The sequence below is a fragment of the Chrysemys picta genome, chromosome 7 (genome assembly GCF_011386835.1).
Source record: "Chrysemys picta bellii isolate R12L10 chromosome 7, ASM1138683v2, whole genome shotgun sequence".
Classification (NCBI taxonomy): domain Eukaryota; kingdom Metazoa; phylum Chordata; order Testudines; family Emydidae; genus Chrysemys; species Chrysemys picta.
The window spans coordinates 75,223,473-75,251,093 of NC_088797.1; the positions used below are offsets into that span (position 1 = coordinate 75,223,473).

Below are 27,621 nucleotides of genomic sequence, written 5' to 3' on the forward strand. Positions count from 1 at the left end.
GAGCCGCTGACGTTAGACTTACCGGTCTGTAATTGCCGGGATCACCTCTAGAGCCCTTTTTAAATATTGGCGTTACATTAGCTAGCTTCCAGTCATTGGGTGCAGAAGCCGATTTAAAGGACAGTTACAAACCATCGTTAATAGTTCCGCAACTTCACGTTTGAGTTCTTTCAGAACTCTTGGGTGAATGCCATCTGGTCCCGGTGACTTGTTACTGTTAAGTTTACCAATTAATTCCAAAACCTCCTCTAATGTCAGACCCCCTGAGAGAGCAAGACTAACCTAATCCTAGGCTGGGGCTGCAGAGAGAGGTTGGGTTCTGTTGGCCTGGCAGCGTAGCGCCTGTGGGGTGTGCTCGGGTCGCCCTGGGGCTAGAAATATCCATTTTTTTTCTTTGCGTGAGAACCTCAGTTTTCACATATCACGGGACTCCCGCAGCTGGGGCTTCAGGAACACACACACACACACACACACCCTTCGCTGGCATGAGACGAGCTAGCACCCCTACACACTTTCATACATGGGTTTGTGGGGGGGGGCATCAAAAGAATTCCTTGGCAGGTTTTTGGCATCCAAAAAAGAAAGAAAAATCCCAACTCAGTGCCCTAGGGCTCCTGGCATATGGGACACAAATGGAACTGGCAGCAGTGACCAGGAGAAAGCCCAGAAATGTCTTCGTCACTAACGTTGCTTTTGCATGGCTGTCGAGTGGCCAGGATCTCATTTGACTGCCCCATCATGTTTGTCTGCATCTCAGCCAGGATCTCATCTGGCTGAATTGTGGGCAAGAGCTGTAGCTCTCTCATCTCTACAGTTTGCTTTTGTGCATAGCATCTGACTGAGCCTCAGGGACTGACGGAGGGGGACCTGAGAAGGGATCAGGCATGCTGCAATGAGTGTGGGGGAGGGGGGAGCAGGTGGCGCAGCCCTACAGACAGCTCCCAAACCACAGCAAGTTTGGTCTAAGGCAGAGCTGTCAGACTGTCTCAAAGTAGGCCACAGCTTGAGGCATAGAACTCTATGACCACTTACCTGCCAGTGCCAAGCCTCCCCAGCTACCCATCAGCACCAAGTCTCCTCTCCCATTCGCTATTGTCCAACCTTTCCAACCACAAGCACCCAGCCTTGCCACCCCTCCCAGTCGCCCTCATCCAGACTGCCTTACCTTATTTTTCTGTCCCCAGCCCACAATGCACTGCCCATCTTGCTTTTTCACTCCCCTTCACCATCCAACAGCATCCCCATGGCAACTGCAGCACATACTTGGGTAGAAAAGTACCTTATTCAGAAATTTTTCACTAGCAAATTTTTCACTGGGTAGCTCCAGGTTCCAAGGGCAACTCCCCCATCCTCTCTGTCCACTGGTGGAGGAAGACTGGCTGTTTCCTCATACTTGTTTCAAGCTGATTTTTCAGGCCTTCATGCAAGAATACGCTGGATGCCTGTAGAAGTCACTGTGACTTGCCAGCTTTCTGTGACCCATCAATTGAGAACTACTACTGATTTAAAGAATAGATGCAGAGATGCGGGGGGGGGGCAGAACTGTTTCACCTCCTACCCCCTCAAGGAAACCCATCTCCCCCTAAACAACAGCATAGATAAAGGTCTGAACAATATCTCACCACTCCCTTTTCACTGCAGTGATGTTAATTTGCTTACTGGATGAGACTATATAAAGATTAATGTTTTAAAGCAGAAAAAGTCAAAGCTACACCCAGAGCTGGAGACCAAGCACTTTGCAGAAACACCTCCATTGTCTTACTGCTTTCTCCCCAACCTCCATTCACCTCTCCCCATCTTTTAATTATTTTAGAAGGAGCTTGCTCTCGCTCTGCAAAGCAACTTCAAGCCTATGCCCCATATATTATGGAAGGATAAATGTTTTCAAGTTTCTTAATTAAGAAAATTGTAATATGGTAGCTCATCAAATCCCCATAATAGCTACAGGGCTCCTTTACTTAAGCACTGAACAAATCACCTGGCAAGGGACACTGAACTGTTAAGTATCCTGAATTTCTTTTTAAAGGATGTCCAATAATTTGTTGTTGCCTAGTGCAGCCTTCAGTATTGTCTGGTGTACAGCCTATTCCTTTTGATCAGCACTTGCAGAAGAGAATAGAGGCATGGAGAATTTAGTGTTTGGGGTCTAAGAAGAAAAAATTTCAGAAAGAAGATGGGGGACTGAGAAAGGAAAGACACAAGATGAGAAGGGAAAGTGTCTATGAAAGACAGCTAACAGAACTGTACACCACTGAAAATTTAACCTAGTGATCTGGTACTCAGGAAAGGGGAAACAAGTGAAGGGTACAGCAGATTCATCTATCTTGCCCTCTGCAAAGAGCCTAATTAACCTCAAAATTAGAAATGAAGACATTAATTTATTTATTTAAAATATTTTTATTTTTTTCCCGCTTAAGTTGTATTTCATGTCTTTACAAAAAGAAGTCCCGGATTCTGGTTGCTTCAATCCAGGAAATGTAAGCAGAAGTCCTCGTAAAAACACTGGGTTTGTTCTCCACTTTGCATCCAATAGGCCCAAAGCTAACTACACCATGCACTTCCCACTTTTGTCTTCTAATCTGGCAAACCAGTGGTCCACCTGAATCTCCCTGAAAGAAACAACCATTAGATGGGACTTGTAATTGCAGGAAATTGCTATATATGCCAATCACTTTGTGCTCTTTAATAGCTCTATTAACAAACAGAACCAATCAGACTTTTTGCATGCTACATAATGCATAAAACACACCTAGATCTATTTTTAATGGGTGTCATTAAGGTATAGAAAAGGATGTAGAGCTACACTGCAGTTCTTAGCTCTGAGGCATCTTGCGGTAAAGTCTCCACTTACAAGAAGTGAGGAAAGCACCATATTTTAGCACAGAGGTTCTCAGACTTTTGTACTGGTGACCCCTTTCACATAGAAAGCCTCTGGGTGTGACCACCCTTATACATTAAAAACACTTTTTTATATATTTATCACCATTATAAATGCTGGAGGCAAAGCTGGGTTTGGGTGGAGGCTGACCGCTCATGACCCCCCATGTAATAACCTTGCAACCCCCTTAGGGGTCCTGACCCCCAGTTTGAGAACCCCTGTTTTAGCAGGATACTCTTGATGAGATTTAGCTGTCAGGTGAGAGTCCTCTTTAGGATTACCTAAACTCCACATGGGTCACATGAACAGCATTTTCTGCCAAGCACATAAGGATATTAGATGCAGACTGAGTCAGCTCCTTGTTCTTTAAAGCTGTCTAATCATTTATTGGATTAAGAGGGTGGATGATTCAAAGATGAAGTAACTGTATACAGTGTGTTTCATCTCTTAAACCATAGGTCTGGATCAAGGCTAGGTTGGTCATTACTAACATCTGATGGGTGTTCAGTGGCCCACATGAAGTGAATTAGTGGTCTTGATCAGATTCCTACTAGAAAAAAGTACAGATCACAAAAACCATTTCAGCTGACACTAATATGCCCTATGGTTGGGCAGTCATAGCAGAGAGGTCAAGAACTGCATAGGCCAGGGGTGGGCATACTTTTTGGCCCAAGGGCTCTGGTGGGGAAATTGCATGCAGGGCCATGAATGTAGGGCTGGGGCAAGGGGTTGGGGTGCAGGAGGGAGTGCAGGGTGTGGGAGGGGGTGTGGTGTGCAGGAAAGGGCTCAGGGCAAAGGAGGGGTGCGATGGGGCTCAGGGCAGGGGTGCAGGGAGGAGTGTAGGAACGGGCTTAGGGCATAGGGTTGGGCTGCAGGAAGGGTGCGGGATGTGGCAGGGGGCTCAGGGCAGGGGGTTGGGGTGCAGGGGGAGTGCGAGGTGCTGCAGGGGGTTGGGGTGCAGGCAGGGTGCAGCAGGGGGCTCAGGGCAGGGAGTTGGGATGCAGGGTGCAGGAGGGGTTCAGGGTATGGGCTCCGGCCCAGTGCCGCTTACCTGGAGCGGCTCCGGGGTAGCAGCAGCACGCATCGGGGCCAGGGCAGGCTCCCTGCCTGCCTGCCTGCCCTGGCCCCGCGCTGCTCCCGGAAGCAGATGGCACCAGATGGCACCGTCCCTGCGGCCCCTGGGGGAGGGTGGGGCAGAGGGCTCCGCGCGCTGCTCTCGCCTGTGGGTACCTCCCCCGAAGCTCCCATTGGCCACAGGAGTTTCAGGGGAGGTACCCACAGGCGAGGGAAGCGCGCGGAGCCCTCTGCCTCCTCTTCCCCAGGAGCTGCAAGGACATGGTGCCAGCTGCTTCCAGGAGCGGTGCGGGGCCTGCGGCGCCACGGGGGTGGCAATCCCACGGGCCGGATCCAAAGCTCTGATGGGCCGGATCTGGCCCATGGGCCTTAGTTTGCCCACTCCTGGCATAAGTCAATGAGCCAATTACTTTAGTAATTCTTGAAGGGATGCATCCAGAGAGGATAAAGGGTATGTTGACAGCACTGTGTAGGGAAGTTTGCACTACAGCTGCTTGTGCTGTAGCTGATCTATGGGAAGTACAAAGAACTTCAGTATCCAGGGCTACCAATCAGTCACTTTTCACAAGCACTAAAAATTAACACTCCCCAAGTCTTCCCACATCCAAAATTAAAATAATGTTTTAATTCCCCTAAATAATGCCTGACCAAAAATCATCATAAAATATATTAAATAATATATTCCTAGAAATTGCCTGGGAATTGGTACATATCTTTCACTCATTATAATACAAAGAGGTGGAAAAGTTAAATACCTTTAATTAGACTAGTCAAAAAGTGATAATACACAAGCTTTTGACAAGAGATTCCTTTGCAGCAGTTTGGGGCATTTTTAGCAACCTTTTCTCTAAGGATATATACAGCTATGAACATTTTTCCATATACTGCAATGGGCTTAAAATAATCTCTTCCCGATTCTCACTCCCACTCCTTCCCCCCCGCCCCCTTCCTACTATTGAAATCAGGATACAGGACTAATTCTGAAAATCAGGACGATTTCCTGTAATTTGAGGCCTTTGACAATCCTAATCTGTACCACTGCTTTAAAACTATTTCTCTCCAATTGGATGAGGGATGTCCAAACTTTGTCCTACTAAGTACCATGTTTAATCATCTTAATTGCTTTTAACAGAGAAGCTACTGATTTAATGATGCCAATTTTCTGTTGAGAAAACAGCTGTGATTTCTCCTCGGTAAATAAATGTATTTAACAGGCAAAACAACAACAATAAACAGCCTTTATCCTGAACATGGAAGTATGCCCCTTGAAACTACACTTCCTAGCATGCAGTGTGGACCCTTGCATATGGAGATGTATAATTGTCACAGGCCACACACACTTCCCTTTAAAGACAGGGGCAGCAACAGGCCGTTTTTTAGAAAGCTACAAACTATGTTAACTACCCCTGTACTGAACAGCCTGATGTTTTCATTCATAGTTGGAATTAACAGCTGATATTTGTACCTGACAAGCAGCAGGAGGCTCCCCAATGTCCATGAATCCAGCACAGAGCATTGACTGCCGAACTCTGTCTCCCCAGAACTTCTTTAGGCGACATGTACTGTAATCTATGACTGGTAACTTGGCCTGGTTCAAAACCTCAGACAAAGCCAGGTTTTCTTTCCCACCTTAAACAGATAAAATAGATGAGAAAAGGGAACATGAAAAACATTTCCATTCTAAATATGAACATTTCAAGTGACATGGAATGCAATTTAACAGTATTCATGTACAAGTTACAAGAACTTGGGTCTACCATGTTCCAGATTAAAAGATTCCTACCATTCTATTTTTGTTTCCGATTTGTTAATTCTGATTTTGTTTGTTTGTTTTAAATAGTCAGATGTGTGTGTGTCTATTCCACAAGTATAGTCAACTATGAAACTGCATTTCCCCACAATGTATTGTCACAGTTTGCAGCTGGGAAAAAGGATCCAACTATTCATTCATCCCTGGGCAGGGTCATGGTATGTTGGCAGGGCAGTAGAGGGAGGTTTGTACTGCTGCCTGTCCATGTTTTATCTGTTTTGCAGATAAGGAGACGTCAGCCTCCAGGACTAAAGAGTCTGGCACTTTTCATGGGCATTAGTTAGAATATAAACTCTTTGGGGCAAGGATTGTATCACAGATGTTTGTACAGTGCTTAACACAATGGGGCTGTAATACAGATTGGAACCTCAAATGTGCTCCCCAAATATAAAATAAATAAATACATATGTACATTAACATGAAAACAGGGAAGAACCTCAGAATAAAATCTGAATGGTTGTTGAAAGATTTAGCTGTGCAAGTATTCAGATATGTGGTAGCACGGGCACTAACTGTTACCATATGTCACATACGCTCTTTGGGGCAGGGACTGGTCTGTGTTTATACAGTACCTAGGGTTCTTGTCCTTAACTGGGACTCCTAGGTGCTATGGTTATACTGTTATAACAGTAACATTTAAAAGAATAAGTCAGTCACCTATTTCAGGAAGTGCTGTTATACTAGGTACTTGCACTTCAGAAGCAATGGAAGCTATTTGGTTTTCTTGTGCCCCAGCACATAGGAAGGCATCCTGCCTATATTGCTATGTGTTTTTAAAAGAAGCCTCCTCTATATCATTGGAATTTCAAAGAGTAACTGGCTAAAAGTTGGTCTCTGATAGGCATGCACCTTCCACAGACTGGTGAAGTCTAACCCCTGAACTCATGCTACGAGAAGCACTCAAAAGTACCTCTTGTGTCCCCCCATCCAGTCACCCAACAGAATTGTCCTGGACGAAGAGTGCTGTCTCTCTTAGGCAGGCAGGCATAGTGAATAAAATGGTTTGTTAAAATGTCTTCTACAGGCTTGACCAAGGCAATGTCATAATCCAGCTCGTTTAGGTGAGGGTAGCGGAAACGCTCATGCCGATAAATTTGCTTCACACGGTAGACTCGCTCTGTGGATTCGGTACGATTAAGGTTATGCTTGCCCAAGAGAATTCGCCAATTTGCTGCATCTTCTACCTTTCCTCTAAAAAATTAAAATAACATAGGGTCTCATTATGTTGAACCTAATGCACTCTTTTTAATGATTTTTTTCCACCTATTATGTGCAATACTCCCCACACTCACATAATTGACCAGAAGGCTGTTTACCCCAAACTAGCACAACAGTTATATCAAACGTTGTGAGTTTAAAATGACATTGTTTAGAAGTGCAAAATGGTAGCCTGCTGAAATGAGTGAAGGTGTGTTTATGATGAAAAATGAGATCCTGCCATAAAAGTAGATTAGAAATTAGTTTAGAGGGTTCTGCTGACACCATAAACGTAAAGAGCAGCTTGCCTAGTGTTTAACAGCAGCAAAGATACAGTTTGACTCTTCACTGCAGGAGGAAACAATGCATCATTATTTACAGCAGGCCTCCATATACAGTGGGAATAAACATATTATAGATGTTTAGGAGGTATCTATAAAATACAACAATAAAAAGCAGGTTTAGAGGCTTAGTGCACTTGTCCTTCACCTTTGTACATTGCACATGAATGTATAACAAGGTTTTGCCTCAAAGATTCAGTACCATTTCTAGTTGATTGGGAAAAAGGAATGAATTTTATACATTTCTTTAGGGTAAAATGCATTCCTCCTGAGTAAATGTGCTTTATACCAGAAGCTTCGGCTCTGATTCAGCAAAGTATTTTTTGGGACTATTCCTGTGCTTAAAGATAGGTACATGCTTAAGTACCTTGCTGAGTTGAGGCCTAAATGAGGATTGGGGAGAATGGAATTAATTCCCTGACTGCTCTAATTATGGGCAGGACATAGGACTTGTAGCTTTACATGGGATTTCTAGCTACTGAATCTGTCAAGCTTTGCCACTGTGCAGCTTAAGTGGCATGACGAGCTTTACACAGGGTCTTTGAAATAGGGTGAATTTTAACCTTACACCAAATTACATACTGGCAAGGAGGTTGACCAGATATTTTTCAGAAAGTTTGAAGTTTTCTTAGTTAGACTGTAACTTATTGAATGGTTGGAATGACTTGTTGAACAAGATCAATTGCATTAGTTTCTATTGTTACTTGTTTTACACTGTACTTCACCTGCATAGTTTCTCTATACTGTATAAACTAAAAACTACATTACAATTACTTTAAAAGGGGAGTTACCAAATGTGTGACACATTCACAGATTATTATCATGCATGGTACAAGAAAAGGAACACTAAATACAAAGAAAGTTTACCAAGTACAGAAAATAACTGCTGTCTGTATCATTATATGAAAGAATAATAGTGGTTTTTTGTTTGTTCAAAAACAAGTGTGGAATATTGATCGCAGAAAGCAAGACAGTTTAAGAACTGGGTAAATCCATATTTGTTTGATTTTATTCCTTCTTGCAATGGTATATTTCTCAATCCAAGTAATAAAACTAGAAGTTCTTTTGACCTCATTTATATGCTTTCTTTCAAAATATTTTCCTAAGCAATACACCATGGTTATCATCTTTTGCATTTTGATGGTTTTTTCTTTTTCTATTAACACCCTAATTTCTAGGTTATGTTCCCAAGTTTATATTCCTGGGGGAATTCTGCACCACTGCGCAATGCAGAATTTTGCAGAAATTAACATGCGCACAGAATTTCCTTTGCCCCACAGAAATAGGCTGCAGTGCCGCTAGCCACCACTAGGGCTGCTGGACCTGGCAGTGCCCAGCTCACACATAGAAGACACTGCTGTGGGGGAGAGGGAGAGAGCTAGAGGGTTCCTAGCAATTGCAGTTCCCAGCATGCCGTGAGGGAAGGAGAGAGCAGTGCGCAGGAAACTCCATGAAAACCTGGGACAGAGCATCAGGCTGTTTCTCCCTCTGGATCCCTGGGCTTTAGGGGGTAGGGAGGCAAGTGTCTGGACTAGGGAGCCCCACAGCTGGGCTCTGGGCAGGAGGGGGTTCGGATGTATTGGCTGGGGGGGCCCTGCGGCTACGCTCTGAGGGGGAGGGGTTGTGGGTTACCATCCCCCACCCCCTCAGCTGGGCTATGGTGGGTGGAGAAGGGGACAGAGAAACAGGAACTGGGTTGTCATAGGGTTTCTTTACTCCTGGGGGAATTTTTGTGTGTCTGTATTGTTACAGACATACCTGCTGACAGGTATTTTGAAATAAATTGTCAAAATAATTGAAACTGGCGTGATTATGTAGTGTTATTTTGACAAATAAAATTTGCAGAATTTTAAAATATTGTGCGCAGAATTTTTATTTTTTTGGCATAGAATGTCCCAGGAGTAAGTTTAAGAACCACCCCACTAGTGTGCACAATTTCCCTTGATCAATTTCTATCAGTCTTTCTGATGTGTCTCTTTTCATGGTGGCTCTGAGTCACAATGGCTGAAGTACAGAATACATCTAATTCTGCACTTATTTCTCCTTTTAGTGGTAATAAGTTTACAAAAATATATTCCATAACCTCCAAGAACTCAAGCAAAAACTGCAAATGTAAAACTCACTTCTGGAAGCAGTGGGCAGCAGTGAGAACCCAGCTTTTGTGAATGAGAGTCCCTCCACAAACATGAATAAATTTGCTATTTGTTCTAGTCCAAACCTAGAAAGAAAAATAAAGTTAGAAAATAATAGAAATGTATGTCAGAGGAGATTTCATTCTTGGGCACGTGAAAGGAATGGATGAACTAATGGTGGTGTAATAGTGCCCTCTACTGAGCAATATGTGTTACTAGCAGTTGTGGAAGAAATCTATTTATCCCAGCATTCTTTTTTCTGCGTGTAAAATGATGCTAAAGAATTGTTAAGAAAGACCTGTCTGCTAATGCCATTGTGGAATAAAGATGGGGTAGTGAAAACCACTGTTAACTAATAAGCAATAATTATGGAGATATTTGTATGTCCAGACTGCCAAGCCATTTTACTACTGTAATTTGGTCTTGTCTAGCATTGAGGCCAGCCCTATTGCCCCACCCCTCAAGTCTATTCAAAACGTTATTGCAAGGATCATTTACCTTGTTTGTTGTTCTCATCACATCTCCCTCCTCTTTGCATCTCCCTATTGGTTCCTCTTCCAACATTGCAGTAAACACATGGAGGGTAACAACATTAATATGGAAGACAAGGATGGAAGAATCTTGCACTGAAGACTCCTTTGTTTTGTTTGTGAATCCTAACACAGCTAGTTATCTCTCATTTTATTTAAACCATAGGATATTATGTTACTTTTAACTTAATTTGCCCGTGCATGTTATCGATTTCTACGTCCAAATTATCAGATGTCAGCCGCACTTCAATTATTGATTCTTTATATATGCATCCCATTCTCTTCCCTGACCGAGTTTTCTCCTGCAGAAATATAATCTACTTTGATGGCCAAGAAAAATGTATCAGTGGTGGAAAGTAGAGGACTATCTGAGTTAGAGGTTCTGGAGAAACCAGTTTATAAAAGACTCCTTCTGGATGAATGAGAACATGGTCTCCATTTTTTATCTTGGTGGAATAATTCAGTCACATACCAATCTACTTTGTTTAGATACAAAACAGATGATATTACTAATGATGAAAATGTGTTGCTGTCTTGAAGTTCTGTATTTTCACCAATGTCATACAGAGATACCCTCCATCCCTTTTCTTTCTATTTCATCCTTTTTGCCTGCATCTGTAATCAAGTCTTCATTATTTTCTATGAAATTATTTTCCCATGAAGCTGCTATACAATTCTTGGTTTTAGAATTTATTTTGAAAGTGACCAGTCCTCCTACTATTAAATATACAGGGCCATTAAAGAGAGTTGGTTTGAGGGGGATTGGGGTGGCTAAAACCTAAATTAAATGTGCTTCCACCAACTTTTTGGAAAGTATACTTCAATTCAGGTTTGATGGCTACATATTGTAGCTCACAAATATTTTACAACCATAAGAAACTCCTTATATTATATATAAAATTATATAAATAGTTCTTAGACCACAATCCCTTTATTAAAAGCTATGTGAAAAGCATACTTTACATACATTTTACCACTGACTTCAGTAGGAGAAGCATGTGGCACAATATAGAGACACAAGTTACAGTCACTTGCTTGGTTGCACACACACTCTTAATAACTGTATTATTGACGTCAATAAAAATGTTGTATTGAGGAAGGACAGCTAGGTTTGTTCCTCTGTCTAAAGGTCATTGTTACCTGTAATGAGACTTGCCAAGGCCAAGAATGTGGCCTTACTTCGTTGCCCGATATAATCCTCTCCACTGTGTTTGGTTGAAAATATGGAACACCACAGTTTGTTGGCCAATCTAAAATATACAGATAAATAAAGGAAGTCTACAAGATCATATTCTAACAGTAGTAGGCTGATTCTGGAAAGATGGAGCATACAACTCAAACATGCAGAGAATTTGGAAAAATGGGGTAAAATGACAGTCATTAACAATGTACTGTATTCACCAGCCTTGTGTTCATATTACTCTTTTTTGTACAATTATGCATGCATGTATAGGAATAGTAAAAAAGTTAATGGATTTTAAAACTTCAAATAGATCAATAAATACATGGAAGAGTTTATTGTGTGAGCTTATTAGTTTATACACCCACACCTGCTATTTTCAAATGTCTATGACTACTTTGCTTTTGGGACACCCAATTCCTTTTGCTTCTTAATTTACAGATGATTGTTTCTCTGGAATGTGTGATCACTTTCTGTTTGACTACTTTGGAGATACAGTAGCTTATTGTGAGAAGATTTTCAGATGTTTTACTGGTTTTGTGTTACATATCATTAACTGGACACATTCTTGTGAATTTGCACTCAGATACCTCAAGCTGCATCTTTCAGAAACTTCATATTTACCATGGATGCACCCAGCAATAGGGACCAATGCCCTTGACAGGTTTGAAGAAATGTGAATTAAAAGTACGAAGTTGGGTGTTTAAAAATAGCCCACCCTACATCAGGAGCCTGATCCTCCAATCTCTAGTCACACAATTGGTTCCATTGTGTAAATCAGATGCATCCCTCAAACAATCTTGCCAGGTGTCAGTCCCGCAATTGGAGTCTCCAAGACTTCCCTTTTAAAATGGGGCTTTCAAAATATTAACAGAAATGGCAACTTCTGACCTAGGAGCAGAAGAAAATGACTTATTTGGGCTTTTAGGTGGGGTTGCTGAACACTTGACCAAAGAAATCTCCATGGAACCCAAATAGCTCCTTCTAATTTGACCCGAGGTGCCCGTTTCATCTCATGGTATTAATTAATACTATTATTATCTGGTTTTTGTTTTTTTGCCAGTTTCTAGAGAGCAGCCATTAGGGTTTGGTATCATTAACAGCCAACAGTGTTATGGCACTAATAAAGTCATATTTATAATAGATTTCTTGCAGATGCAGAGAAAGGGGAACATTTGGCAACAGAGAGCACTATTAAGCAGGAAAGGAACGAGCTTTATCAAACAAGTTTAAGCGTGTGCACAGGATCTGCTGAATTAAAACCACTGGCTAATGGCATTAGCCTGTTTAATAGTTTTTTCAAAAAACAGAGATCATGTAGTGTCAACTTACCGATGTTCAGGAATTTGGGATGACGAGCATTCTGGAGTGAAGATGCTTGTGCTAAGGAAAGCACTAACAGCAGCATAAGCAAACCGTCTATCATCATTGCCAAGAACTTGATCAGACGAGTGAAGAAGAGAGACTGAATTTTTGTACTGCAGCACAATTGTCATTACTGAACATGACACTGGAGGGACAGGACCATAAACGCCACTGCTTGTTGTTACTTTCATGATAAATACAGTAAAACAATGCAGGACAGATCAAAACACCAAGGTCTGGATGGTTCTGCCTGTGGTTAGCATTCTTGTTATGACTGGTTGTGGGAGGGTGGTTCTCATCAGCAGTTTTACCCTGGAAGGTACAAACTAAACAGGCATTTCTGCAAGGTACTGTTGTATGTTTAGGGAATTTTGATCCAACATCCACTTTATGATTAATGATTTACAATCTCAAATGAAGGAAGCCATTGAATTTTTATTACTTGATAAAAATGAGTGGCAGATCCAACCACTGAGCATCAGATGGGGCTAGGGAACCTATTTTCTATGAAGTAACACAAACACACTTTAATTCATTGAAAGCGCTTGACCCAGATTCATTAAATTACGCTACCTTTAACCGCATAGGGGACAAAATCTCTTCTTATGAGGCTGAACAGCTTTCAACACCATGTGGTTAATTGTTGCTGGGGTTGCTTTTTTGCCAGTAAGAAAACAGTATGTGGTTGGAAGAGGGTTAAGATTTGTTGGCATCATTTCCTCATTCGTGTTTATTCCCTTCCTTTTTAAAATTCCCTTGAAATGTTGTTTGAGCAATGTATTCTGTCATATATGGAAGGCTGATAATAAGATAGATGGCATCTGTTTAGGTCACATATTAGTTGGGATTAATGCTTCTAAAGACTTACAGACTGCAGCTTAGTACTCTGCTATCTGAATGCATTGACCCTTCTGTATGTGATGACTGTAAGCTCAAGACCCAGCATTTCTAGAGCTTTAGAGAGGCAGAAACTGTACATTTGAATAACTGCAGCAAAGCCTTTGAGTGTGTTTCTTGATCTGATACAGACAAGAGTTAAATGTGTGATGAGATTGGACATCCAGCACTTCCCCGGAGAGGATGTTCCACAGTCTATCAGCTCTAACCATAAGAAAGCTTTTTCTAATATTCAACCTAAGTTTTTCTTTTATTAATTAAGTCCCGTTATTCTTTGGGGCTTTCTTTTCCTAACAGGGGCTTCAGTTCTGCAAGCCCATGTCAGCCCTGAAAGGGGGTGACAGGAAGAGGAAATGAACCAGTTGTACAGTACTCCCCAATGGCAGTTGGAATCTCTCTAGGCCAGGAGGCTGAATCTCTCATTTTATAAAGTGGTGGTGATGGTGAGGAGAACATTCATTCTTAAAACAACCAGTGTCTTTAGCTGCAAGACTGACATTTCATCTTTCCAAACAAGAAAAACACATAGATCTTGTTCATCTACAAATTACACTCTCCATGCAAAATGAACACACATCCCGTTACCTTTCTGCCCCATTGCAGAGCTAGCCTATTTAGAATCTCCAGTTCAACACAGGGGGCTAGACAACACTACTCATTTTCATTGTCTGTAGTGATACAAGGGTGTGCGGTAGTTACAGGCATACTGAAAAAACAAGGGCTCTGCCCAGAGACACTTACAATCACCAGTTTCTTATCCTCAAATGATTAGATGGATCTAGCAACATGAACTATTAAGGGGGTGAGACTTTGAAAAGATGTGGGTCAGACATTGGTTTTTAATTGATCCCTTCATTTCAAAACTATTTTACTGAAGAAAGTGAAAAAAAATGTATTTTTAAACCAAATAAACCCCATCATCTCTATCTTCCTACCCAAGAAAGCAGGACATAAATGACTGGTGTTATGAAGAGTTCTGTATGGTTATTTAGCCCACACTGTAAGGGTTTACTGAAAGGATTGATTTCCATCTAATAAACCATTCTTCTCCCACCCCTTTTGTCCAATTAACAATACTACTTAACACTAATATAGGATTTTTCATTTTCAAAGAGCTTTGAAACCATGAATTAATCACCTCAACATGGCTGCAAGGAACAGTTGCAAGTATTACCTTCACAGTTGGGAAAACTCATGAGAGCAGTGTCTTGCCCAAGTCACAGAGAACATAAGGGTCAGTTCCAAGACTAGAACTCAGGAATTTCTGGCTCCCAATCTTGTAGTAAGACTGAGTGTCTACACTATGAAATTAGGTCAAATTTATAGAAGTCGATTTTTTAGGAAGCAATTTTATACAGTCGATTGGGTGTGTCCCCAATAAGCGCATTAAGTCGGCAGAGTGCGTCCATATTACTGAGGCTAGCATCGACTTTTGGAGCGTCGACACTGTTAATGCATCTTACAACTCAGTTGTTTTCGAAGTGTAGACCTGCCCAAAGTAATATTGGACTTCAAGTGCCTGAAAGTGCACTGATTTCATCGGAGCTATGCCAATTTACACCAACCACGAATCTTGCTCTAAGTTTGTAACTCCTATGAATGTTTCCCTCTTTTTATTTCTCCTTCAGAGGACAGCACTCTCAACTCAGATGCACTGGCCAGGTAGACAGGAAAAGCCCCGCGAACTTTTGAATTTCATTTCCTGTTTGGCCAGTGTGGCGAGCTGATCAGCACAGGTGACCATGAGAGTGCTGTCCAGAGCAGTCACAATGGAGCACTCTAGGATAGCTCCCAGAGGCCAATACTGTCGAATTGCATCCACACTACCCCAAATTCGACCCGGCTATGTTGATTTCAGCGCTAATCCCCTCGTCAGGGAGGAGTACAGAAATAGATTTTTAAGAGCCCTTTAAGTCGACAAAAATGGCTTCGTCGTGTGGACAGGTGCAGGGTTAAATCGATCTAACGCTGCTAAATTCGACCTAAACTCATAGTGTAGACCAGGGCTAAGTAAAATTTAGCTGCACCCTCCCCCAAACTGTTTTTCCTACAAAGAACTACATGACTTTGTTCTATAAGTCTGTTGCATCTTACGCACATTTAACATGCACAATTTCAGCTTTACGCGATTGGAAAAACAAAACAAAAACAAAGAGAAAAACAACAATTTTAATACTGTACCTGTAGTGCAGGTGATTCTGCCCGCCATTACACTCAATGTAATTTTGACTATACGCCATTTTCGCTTTACGCGCTGACTACGGAACGTAACCCCAGTGTAAGATGCGACAGACCTGTAATTTTAACAAGGAACAACTTTCTGTCCCACCAAGGACCCCTTACCGGCAGATCACTATTTGCTTGGATTTACAAAAAAGCTAAATAATTGTCTGAGTAAGATGTTTTGTACTTGGGCCTGTCACCACAGAAGTGATCCTTTCTTATTGCTTCAGATTATAAGAAGGGCAGGAAGAAATGCCTCCCCAAACACATACGGCTTTGAACAACTGGCTAGTTGCCTTATAGGGAGTAGGGATTCTTTTCCTCTGAAGCACCAGCAATTAGTTACACTGGGAGGCAGAATACCAGGTTCTATTGAGTTCATTGCCAGTTTGCATTCTTTCACATGAAGGCAAGTGGAGCCTCTGGGGATGAAAATTTTTATCTTGGCGTCCTGGAAGTTACACATGCAGATCCTGGTGAACCAAGATCAGAGTATATGGTTTATAATTCCAGGGACAGATTAAAAAAGATCAACAGGAATATTTTTTATTTTTATTATTTTAGTAAGTGCTGGTGTTATTTGTTGTCTCTCAAAAAAACTGGAGCCTGGTTAGTGCTCATGAAAGTCTTGGAGATCAAAGAACTCCAACCAAGAACAGGTACAGCACAGATGGTTATTTTGCAAGTTTCTTCTTCACTGCTCAGCCCAATGCATCTCTAATGCTGATCTTCAGGGGCCACTTTCAATAGGTGAGAGAGGGGCTAATTCAGTTCTTGGCCTCTTCTCCAAGACTGCAAACAGCAGATTTAATGATATTGATACTTGTTTATTGGTAACTGGACTAAGATAACTCATTTCACACACGCTACCTAATAAACACCCATGACAGGTAATACCTATTCTCAGTCAACACCAATTTGGGCTAGATCTGAACCAGTGACTTAGAAGGGAACAGCTTTATAACTTACACTTTAAGCAAGCTGTGAGCCATCCAGAATCCATGTGTTCAGATACTAGTTGGTCCTTCTAGTGCTAAGTTATGATGCTCTAAAATGTATTAATTAGCCACTATTACTTTGTGACTAGGAGCTATTTTGATAGTTCCAACATGCCCTTCTCCCCAGCATCTAGACAGGTTAGCACCAATTGTTATCCAGAGTAGCATCTTCTGGTTTTTGGAACATAAATTTGGTGCCAATTCTCTTTCAAAAGCTGTTAAATTTTAAATGCAGACAAGCCTGAATCTACAGCATTCCAAGTCATTAGAACTCAGAAGTTAAAAACTACAGTTCTGTCTCTGATAAATCTAACCCCAGTTCCATGAACATTCACAACAATAATTTTGTACAGTGCTCAAAAACTGAAAAGATTCAATTAACGTGTTACCTGAAAGGCATTTAGATTCAAAATGCCAAAAGTAACTTTCCAAAGACCACATCCAAAGTGAACCCAAAATTCTGTGCTATGATGCCTTTAAAAAAAGAGGCAGTTGTCATATTTCATCCACAGAGTTAATATTCAGATGAATATTTTAGTTTTCCTAAATCCCCATTAAAAATCTCTTCTATTTTAATCCTTTCCAAAAGCAAAGGAAATCCTCAGCGGCACACACTATATTTATTAACAAGCCACAGTGACTCAATTAGAAGCCTAAAGACCTGAAATGCCCAAAATAAGGGAGCATCTGTTTTTTTTTTTTGATTAGCAAGACATTGACCTGATTGCCTTGCTATCCTTCCCCTTCATTTGCTGTTTATTTTTCTTCTACACTGATAATCAGATATTGGTACTGTAGTAGCAAATCTGTGCCAGTACTGTACTATAGGTTTATTCACTGCAGTGGTTTATATAACCTAGTAGTTGTAGTACTAGCTTCTACACTGTATAGCAGCCTACCATTGTTTAAGAGACATTGAGCCTAATTGGTCTCTTCTTCTGCTTACAATTCCCTTCTAATCAATACCAATACTATTTTAGGACTTATTACAATTATTTTGAAAAAATTACAGTGATCAGAACTATCCCGTTATTTTTAAATGATTTCCCAGAATTTTTCTGTACACACATACACACACACACACACACACCAATTTTGGGAAGAGGGGATCCTACAGTTCACATGGCAAATCAATCAGCTGGAAATTTTAACCTTATAGTTTAAGTTGCATTACATTAAAAGCAAATGAACAGCAACCTGACTTTAGGAACATGTTTCACTCCAGTCAAATGAGGATACGAGGTTGGTGGAGGGCAAGTTGCCCAGGATGGCCCCTCCGCTAGTGTACTGTACACATCCAAATGGGCATCCCTGTGACTATATATTTATCACTTATGCAATTTAAAAAAAAAATCACAATTCAATGTAGATGCACATCCAGAAATCACTAAAAATTACATTTAATGTCAGGAAACCAAACTGACCACTTATAATCTGTAATATAGACACAGTATGACAGACTAGCCTGAGATACTTTTTTTGTGTCGTGTTTGTAAGAAAGAGCTATTCAGGATAAAATTCACATTACATGAGTCATTCATGATTCAATAGGTATCTTTGGTAATATTGTACATTTATGTCTTAGTTACATTGCAAGCACTAAGTCCTTTGGATACTTATGTAATTCATTATAACTATATAGACTAATTTAAGTGATATTGCAGTAGTGTCTTCTATCTATACATTGTCTGTGACATATGTGATGTATAGAATGAAGTCAGACTAGCAGAATTGAAGTTACTCTGCACATTTATATTACAGATCACTCTTATTCATTAACTATATAGCAATTACAGTGTCATTAATATTATGCCCTTTATATATTACTAAAGTGGTATTTATGTCTCTGTAAAGTCTAAAATGCAATTAAGTTATAGTTTTTAAAAACAGCATACTATTTCCCCAAAGAGTTTCAATGTAATAGGATTTTAAGGAATGTAAGTTGTATTTTTAAAAAGTTTTCCTAACTGTAAATTATTAAAGTACAAAGTACAATAACATTACCTTAAAAGATCTCTCTTTTAGAAAAAAAAAATCTATCATTGCTTGTAATACACAAGAACTGAATAGTACTATAGAAAACAAAAAAGTCAAGGAGCTACAAATATACAAGGCTTCTGCTTTCTCAGGTAATAGATCTCCTTGGAGTTTCTTGTTGAGTTCTCAGGTAATAGATCTCCTTGGAGTTTCTTATTTTATGTCAACTCACAGTTTCCCACCCTATTCTAAAGTGACTGGATTGTCCACACTAGCTGCGTTAAGTCTTAAGATTCAATGTTTATTTACAAGACAGTTTAAATGTTGCAGGCATGTAGCTATGTTCACTCCACAACAGTACTGGAACGGGCACAGCAGCTTGGGTGTCTCAGAGAGTGCATCATTGTTCTAAATGGCCTTTTCTTTGCCTCTTTAGCTGGAGGTGACTCCTCAGTACTTTTCCTAGAGAGCTCTATAGGCTCTGTCTGGAATTGTTCTATTTGAATTTCAAGATGTTTTTGAATGGCTAATCCAAGAACTTCTGGGTCCACGGCTGCCCCATATACTTCCCATGTCATCCCTTCATCATCCCATCTCACTTCACGTACCGGAGACTTTGGGGCCTCTTGGTCATGTTCTAAATTAACCTCTGGGAACACATGAGAGTGACCTTCAGCTACAACAGATGGGCTTGTGGCCACAGACTTGCATTCCATTGTTGAAATGGTTTGTACCTCTGCATCTTTGCACTCAAGAGGAGATCTCAGTTCTTTGGTTAAGTCATTCATAGAGGTCATAGTCCATGTGTCTTTAGTCTTCATTATCATGTCTGCACACTGCTGGTCATGCAACACAATGTAAGAAGCCTTCATTTCCTGTTGAGCTCTGCTCTGTTGAACGCAGTGCTGAGCATGTGACAGATGTTCCCCAGGAACACTACAGCATTTCAGGATTCGCTTTGCATCCAGACCTGATTCACTAACAGATGACACCAGTTTAGGAAAGGTCATCATATCTGAAGTAGGCAAGGACTGACAATATCCAGGAGTTACCTGTTCTCTTCCCGAATCACTAACTGAGCATACCAACCTTGGAACAAGTTGAAGAGATGGTATTGGCAAAGAATGGCAATAGGCAGAAACAGTGCCATCTATCTTCATAGCAGAATCCTGCCTTGCACTGCAGGGTAGGGCAGTGCTGTTGTGAATTGTCATCACTGTGGGAGAGTATATACTGCTTGATACATTATTGTAAGTCATGCCACCTTGACTAAGCCCAATTGATTGACTGCACATTGTCCTGTTTGGGAAACCACTTCCTGGCATGTGTGGTCCTAGAACAGCAGTGTGAAATGTTCCAGGATCTGTATAAATGGTTGTGTTATGTGTTATACCGCCACTGTCAAAGCTGTTTGTGGGCACTTTTTGGTCTCTATGTGAAGTGGGAATCTGAGTCACCCAGTTTTGATAGTTAGGAGTATTTTCATATGTTCCAGAGCCATATCTCGGTCTTTGGAAAGACGTGTTATGCATTGGTGTATCATAATTACTGCTAGAAGAACTTATAATAGAGTGTGTGGCACTGGTTTCCATGTGGGCGACAGAACTCTGCTGCTTGCAACTGCATGTTAGGTCAGAATGGCTTCTTTGGACTGCAGCTTCCAGTCCTTCCATTCTATTCATACTTTGCTGGTGTGTATCACAGACTGAAGAAATGTTCTCAACAGTGCTACTCTTGACATGCATCTTACTGTCCTTTCCTTCCAGGGATACTGGAGTCTGGTCAACAGTCAGGAAGCAGTTTGTAGTCGTAGCTCTGTTCTGCACATTATCACCTGGTGACTGATCACTCGTTGTTCTGACAGCCGACGAACTTTCCACCATTCCAGACTGTGTGGAAGACCATTCAGAACTAGGGGTACTTCCAACATTGTTCTTGCTCACCTGTGTTTGGCAGACAGTACTACTGAGGCTCTTCTTGAGATCTTGCTTGTTGCTCTGTCTTTCATCAGAACTCACTTGCCCAGTGCATGCCAGACTTGAGGAGCTCTTAGACAGAGGGTGGCTGTTTAGATTCAGGGGACGGTGGCAAACAGAATTTAGTGTTTCCTGATGGGAATGGGTTTGGACCTGGTGGCTGTTGGCTGCCATGGCAAATAAGAGACCTGCAGGAAGGAAAGAGACTTTAAAAACAATTCAAGAAGGAATATGTAATTAGCGATACTCAAAATCAGGAAATACTCATCATCCCTATGGAGCCACTGCTTAGGCTTCCCTTGCTTTTTATAGTCAAGAGCATGTGCCTCCAGAGATCAAAGTACAACATCTTTCTTTATCCTCAAGTGGATCAGCTTGTTTTTACCATTAAGATTGTTATACAAAGGATTTTTTCCCAAAATTGGGTTTGTACTTCATGATACAGAATGAGTTTTTACACATTATGAGTAAGTATCAGCAATGTCAAGTCTCTCCTGAATTTACTGAAAAACACTTTTTACGGTGTCCAGAGACAGGCACTGTGACCGCCCACAACTTAACTGAAGGGAAGGCACATTTTTAAACAAAGATGAACACTCAGGAGAAAAGTTATTAGGAACCTAAGTTAAACAGGTGGTGTCACAAACAAAAAACAAAAATGTTTTCAACAGTCTGACTAAAAATTCTTTCCTCTCACAGCTGTTCAGCTTTTAGTTCCTTGTGATGTCATAATTTTCACAAATTATCCAGTCATCGAGTCTTAAAGCTTAAATTGGATTTAAATTTCTAAATTGAAAAAAAAATCTACTCTCTCTCCCCCCTCCCCCAAACAAGCAGAAAATCCTTTCAAGCCTTATTTATATATTGTTTTAAAAAAGTGAAAGAGGAGACTAATCAGGTGGCTTTCCCACTCTGCCGCTAGCAGTACACACAAACACACATGGCATATGGTCTAAATTTATCCCTTTCCTGGCAGTTACCTTAACACACTCACACCCACCCACCCAACCACAATTCAGATTATTGCTGGGTTTCCCCTGCTATTTATCCTACCACAGAGAGACAGTCATGGCCATTTAAACTTCAAGGTTGCAGTTATAGGATCCACCAGGTGAGTTAGCAGAAGAGCTCTAACAAGGCCAATTCAAGGGGTGAACTTCTTGTCAACTGTTGGGAATGGGCCACATCCACCCTGATTGAATTGGCCTTGTTAACACTGACCCGCCTCCCCCACTTGGTAAGGCAACTCCCATAGAATCATAGAATATCAGGGTTGGAAGGGACCTCAGGAGGTCATCTAGTCCAACCCCCTGCTTAAAGCAGGACCAATCCCCAGACAGATTTTTGCCCCAGATCCCTAAATGGCCACCTCAAGGATTGAACTCCCAACCCTGGGTTTAGGAGGCCAATGCTCAAACCACTGAGCTATCCCTCCCCTACATTGTTTCATGTGCTGTATATTTATACCTGCCTACTGTATTTTTCACTCCATGCATCTGATGAAGTGGGTTTTAGCCTACGAACGCTCTAAGGTGCCACAAGGACTCCTCGTTGTTTTTGCTGATACAGACTAACACGGCTACCCCTCTGAAACCAGAAGATCTCTGCATCTCAGAACAGGGTTTCCTTTTGCAAATTGCCTTAAGAACCCAGAAGTTCATATTAATTGTTGAAGCTAATATCCAACAGCAAGGAGGAAAATACTCATTTTCAAATGAAATATTACAACTCTTCTGTCTTTGACAAGAGAACTAGCTAACTTCTGTTAAGAACATACTTGCTTCTACTGCCTGGTATATAATTATTTGACCCTATGACCTCTACAAATGTTTATATTTATGTTACTATTTCCTCATTTAGGAGAAACTGTAATAGTAACAGTCTTATTTTTAACCAGATTTAACAGGCCCCTAAGTAGCTTCTTCCAGTGGCTCTCTTTTTAATGTCACTTATTCTATTCTCCTGCTGTTGCAACATCTTGCATTGACTATTTGGTCTATTCACCTTCCCTCCTCTCACCAGACACTTTGATGTATAATTGAAGTGAAATTATTTGAACAGCTTTCTTCAACAACAGAGCACACTCCATTTTTCATTTTTTAAAATCTTCTACCCAACCAACACATAGTTAAATCAAGCTGCAGCATTTAATTTATTAGCATGCATTTAAGTGGCCAGCTCAAATAATACTAAGTAATTTTTTATATAGAAGTACAGATGAAAGTGTTTCTAAATTTCATGCCTCAGGACTTCAGGGGATTTTCAGTAGAGGTCCAGAAGGCAATATTTCCCCCCACTCAATGTATTTCAGGTTTGTTTCCCCGTCCATCCTCTGAAGCATCAAAAAGGGCCATGGCTGGGGATGGGACACTGAAAAGGGCAGGCTGGAACTCTGAGAGGATACTGAGAATTCTCTCACTCAGATGTTGGCTGGTGGATCTTTCTTACATGCTCAGTCAGCTCAGACTTGTACTGATCACCATTTTTGGAGTCAGGGAGGAACTCTGCCCCAGATCAGATTGGCAGGAACTTGGAGGGGGTTTTGTCTTTCTCTGTAGCGTGGGGCATTGGTTGCTTGCTAGGATAATCAGGGTGCAGCTCACCAAATCAATTGCTTGCCATTGCAGCAGCCTCTCGGGCATGTGTGTCCCTTGGTTTTTCCTATTCTCTACTGTAGCATACAATATTTTAGTCTCCTGAAGGCTGTAATACTGAGTCTAATCCAGGTTTTTGGGCTCCACACTGGGTAACTGGGTGGGGATTAACGGCCTGTGATGTCCAGGAGGTCAGACTAGATGATCTGGCAGTCCCTTCTGACCTTAACCTTTGTGACTATGTAAGTCCCAATGTTTTTAAGAACTTTTAAGCAAATGCACACTGCATATTCTGGCTTTGCAGCAAGAAAGCATTCACAAATACATGATTCAAGCCATTAGAATGCATTTCAAAGAAGAACTTTAATTCTTGGGACAAGAAAGCTAGATGTAACTGATAAGTTCATCACACAAGAACAAAACTATGCTGTAAATAGATCAAAATACTCTGTTCATCTCTCCAGGAAATTGCCCAATCCCTGAACAGAAGGTGAGGGCATCTAATACAGCCACCTTTCTTCTGGCTGGCAAAGGAGGAGGAGCGTAACAGGAATAAGTTCATGTGCTTACATGGTTCCCAATCATTTACATATTGGGGTTTTAAAAGATCTTTTAAATGTCAATTTTAAGATGTTTGGGGAAGGGACTGCCCCGGTGTATGTACACAGTAGCTAGCACAACTGGAGAGTTGGGCTTTTCTAACTGTTCTTCTTGGTGTCCTGTAATACAAATAAATAATTGCCTATTATTTTCATATTTTGTTTGCTTGTATCCCCCAATTCTATACAGACTAATGCCCCACTAATTAGCAGGATTAATTCCTTTCATATATATAATATTAATAAATGTAAACTGTCCCCTCAGATGATGCAGCCGGAAACACATGGGGCTGGGACACTACTGGAGCCCCAAGGGCTCCCCCACTCTCTCTGCTGCTGTCCAAGGATGAAATAACAGTGGAGAAAGTCCACTGATCAGTTATGGAGTCCATGCTCCACTGTCCTGCTGTCTGGACTGTGAGACCTGCCTGTTGCTTAACCCCTACTCAGTCACCCTTCTCTCCCACACCCAACGGTTAGTCTCCCAACTTCAGAGAAAAGCTCATACACCAGGTTGCTGAGGGCATTAACCAGTGCTGCTGAATGCGGGGTGGCAAGGGCTGCAGGGGCCATGAACCCCTGGAGTCCTGGTTCCACAGAGATGTAAAGTCCTCAGGTAACTGCCTCTACCTAACCCCAGTGCTATACCCTTCATACTCTGATCATCTATGACAGCAACATGATGTTCCCAATGACAAATCTGCTACAAAAACAACATGTGATAGGTACTGGAGTGCACAGTCAGAAGGGAATGACGGACAACAACCACTTGCTGTCAGCATGAATAACTCATTCTGTACAACTCTACTGCTACCCCATAACTGAAAGTGTTTAGAAAATCCCATTCAGAAAGCACTTGAGAAGTGAAGCAAGTAGGGTGACCAGATGTCCCGATTTTGGGGTCTTTTTCTTATATAGGCTCCTATTACCCCCCACCCCCGGTCCCGATTTTTCACACTCACTGTCTGGTCACCCTAGAAGCAAGTGATAGGAATGAGACCTAGTTTTTAAACACACTTCACTGGTCCAGCTCTCTCACAATGCACACATGGGCCCAGTCCTGTGTACAGATACACCAGCTAGCATATCTTTCCAAATGTACTCTAAATGAAGTGAATAGGATTAAATGCCAGAGTACAACTGTATGCATGGGCATAACCGATTGCAAGGTCAGAGCTTTAGATTTAAACTGTTAGGGCAGGGATCTTGTCTTCCTACACATCTGTAAAGACCCTAAGACACCATTGGTGCTAACCCAGGGGTGGGCAAACTACAGCCTGCGGGCTGGATCCGACCCCTCAGGGCTTTGTATCCGGCCAGCAGCACCGCCAGCACCACGTCCCTGTGGCCCTGGGCGGGGGGGGGGGGGGGGAGGGGGGAGAGGGCTTCATGCATTGCCCTTGCCTCCAGGCACCCCCCACACACACCGCTCCTATTGTCCGGGAACGGGGAACCGCAGCCAATGGGAGCTTCGGGGGAGGTACCTGGAGGTGTGGCAAGGGCAGTGCATGCAGAGCCCTCCGCCCCCCTCTTCCCCAGGGGCTGCAGCGCTTCCTGGAGCAGTGTGGGGACAGGGACAGGGCAGGCAGGCAGGCAGGGAGCCTGCCCTGGCCTAAGTGTGCCCCGCTGCCAACCCGGAGCCGCTTGAGGTAAGCGGCGCCGGACCGGAGCCCGAACCCCTCCTGTACCCCACCCCCCAACTCCCTGGCCTAAGCCCCCTGCCTGCACCTTGCACCCCTCCTACACCCCAACCCCCTGCCCTGATCCCCCTGGTGTACCCCACACCCCTCCTGCACCTCAACCCCCTGCCCTCAGCCCCCTCGTTTACCACACACCCCTCCTTCACCCCAACCCCCTGCCCTGAGCTCCCTGCTGCTCCCTGCACCCCTGTGCACCCAACCCCCTGCCTTGAGCCCCCTGCCGCACCCCACATCCCTCCTGCACCCCAACCCCCTTCCCTGAGCCCCCCCATACACCCCACACCCCTCCTCTGCCCCAATCCCTTGCCCTGAGCCCCTTCCTGCACATCACACCCCTTCCCACACCCCAACGCCCTGTCCTGCATACAATTTCCCCACCCAGATATGTCCCTCGGCCCAAAAAATTTGCCCACCCGTGCTAACCAATATTTCACAATGGCCATTTCTTCAGCTACAGGATCTATAAGTCTCAGATGAGAGGAAGTCTCCAATACAGCAAAGAGAAGGTAGAGATATAGGACTGATCCTACTCCCATTGAAGTCTATAGGAATTTTTCCAGGGACACAACTCATGAAACTTGTAAGACTTGGGAGGTAACGATCTGTTAACACATCAAAGTATGAACAAAACTTTTTACATTACAGTAAACAGTACAACAGAGCCTGAGGGGGGATTTGAATGTCAAATTCAGGTGCAGAATCACTAATATGGCAGAAACACTTTTACATGAACTTATGATCTGTTGCCATAACAACATCAGCTGAAAACTTCAAAGATTAAGTTTTCAATAGAATTCCAAAAAGGAACAACTACTTTATAAAATCGTGTTCGTCTCCCTTGATGCTATCCACACGTACAGATAATTTTAAACAGAACTACACTGAGTAACTGAACACCAGTGGATTAGGAAGCCAACCTCACATCTGTGGTTATTTCACTCTGTGGACAGCAAGTAAATTATTGCTTTACTGACTTAGCATTCTAAACTTGGTTATTGTTCAGATACATGTATATTCAATTCTGATACAGGATAAATATTGCTCTTGGTACCCAGAACCATAGGACCTCAAAATAATGGAAACAGTCACTTTATTATTCCTTAAATAAAAAAAAATAAAAATGATTATACAAAAAGGGAAATTCCCTAACAATAACTTTAAGATAGAGTTAAGGATGGTAAAAGATATACCTTCCAACAAGATGAACAAACCTCTATTAGAGCAATATACTTTACAAACATATTCCCCTCACCCCCACCACTCTCAGGAAATTCAAAGGAAAGTTTCCACAAACATCCTCATCTTTTCCCCCAATTCCACACCCTCTTTCTATCTGTAGATCCTATTCTCCTTGGTCCTTTGTAATAATCCATGAGCAATCACCCACCCACCAAATACTGGCCATAGCTTGAGTTCTCTTTCAGTCCATACACTCTATATAAGCCAGAATTGAGATATGTATGTCTGAGTTGATAATTAATATTTAGCTCTTACAAGGCACGTTCACCCATAGATCTCAAAGCACCTTACGAAAGAGAAGAAACATCATTATTTCCATTTGTAAAATGAGGAACTGAGGATCCGTGATGTGAAGCGGCTTTCCCATGGTCACATGGCAAGTGAACAGTACACTGTTGTGTTATTTACACTATGATATACCTTTATTCCCAAGTGGAGGCAAGGGATGCTCACTCCTGCTTCTTAACCTTCCCTCTACTACCCTCCATCTTTCCTTCTAACAATCAGACCTGCCAACACTATGGGTTTCTGACCCTCCTGTAGGCGGATGGGGGAAACCCAGTCATTCTACAGAGAAATCGCACATTCTCAGTAAACAAGAGAATGGGGAAGTACAGCCAGTCAATGCTGCTGCATATGCTGAGGAGCTGCCTCCTCCTCCTTCCCTCTGTCACTAACCCATACACAAAAGGCTGGGAGCACTACTGAAGCACCCAGCCCTTTCATCTCAGAGCTTCCTGAAGTGTAGACATGGGGCAGGGAGGTAGGTGCAGAACTAATTAAATGGCACTCCTGGGGATGGGTCTGCCATGCCATCAGGCAGTACTTTACACAAACTTAAAATGAAATGGCTTTGCATCACAAGGGATTGGCAGGTATGTAATTCAGATCACACACACTCACCCTCCCTC

The 27,621-nt window shown here is 42.2% G+C and overlaps 2 protein-coding genes across 3 annotated transcripts in view; both read right to left on the reverse strand.

The window, feature by feature from the left end:
* Positions 1-2,394: 2,394 nt before the first annotated feature.
* On the reverse strand, positions 2,395-12,695 carry LOC101951603 (elastase-1-like). The gene is made up of 6 exons (XM_065551812.1): positions 12,475-12,695; positions 11,103-11,212; positions 9,424-9,518; positions 6,673-6,953; positions 5,418-5,581; positions 2,395-2,609 (listed from the first exon to the last, which is right to left on the reverse strand). Exons 1-6 carry the CDS (start codon positions 12,569-12,571, stop codon positions 2,433-2,435), a joined length of 924 nt encoding a protein of 307 aa, XP_065407884.1. The 5' UTR covers positions 12,572-12,695; the 3' UTR covers positions 2,395-2,432.
* A 5,314-nt stretch (positions 12,696-18,009) lies between these two features.
* Positions 18,010-27,621, reverse strand: part of GPRIN2 (G protein regulated inducer of neurite outgrowth 2) — a 31,270-nt gene continuing 21,658 nt past the window's right edge. For both annotated transcript variants that reach the window (XM_065551813.1, XM_065551814.1), the window contains one exon: positions 18,010-20,766. In XM_065551813.1, the coding sequence (XP_065407885.1) occupies positions 18,947-20,752 (1,806 nt within the window). In that variant the 5' untranslated portion in view covers positions 20,753-20,766 and the 3' untranslated portion in view covers positions 18,010-18,946. The remainder of the gene's footprint in view (positions 20,767-27,621) is intronic.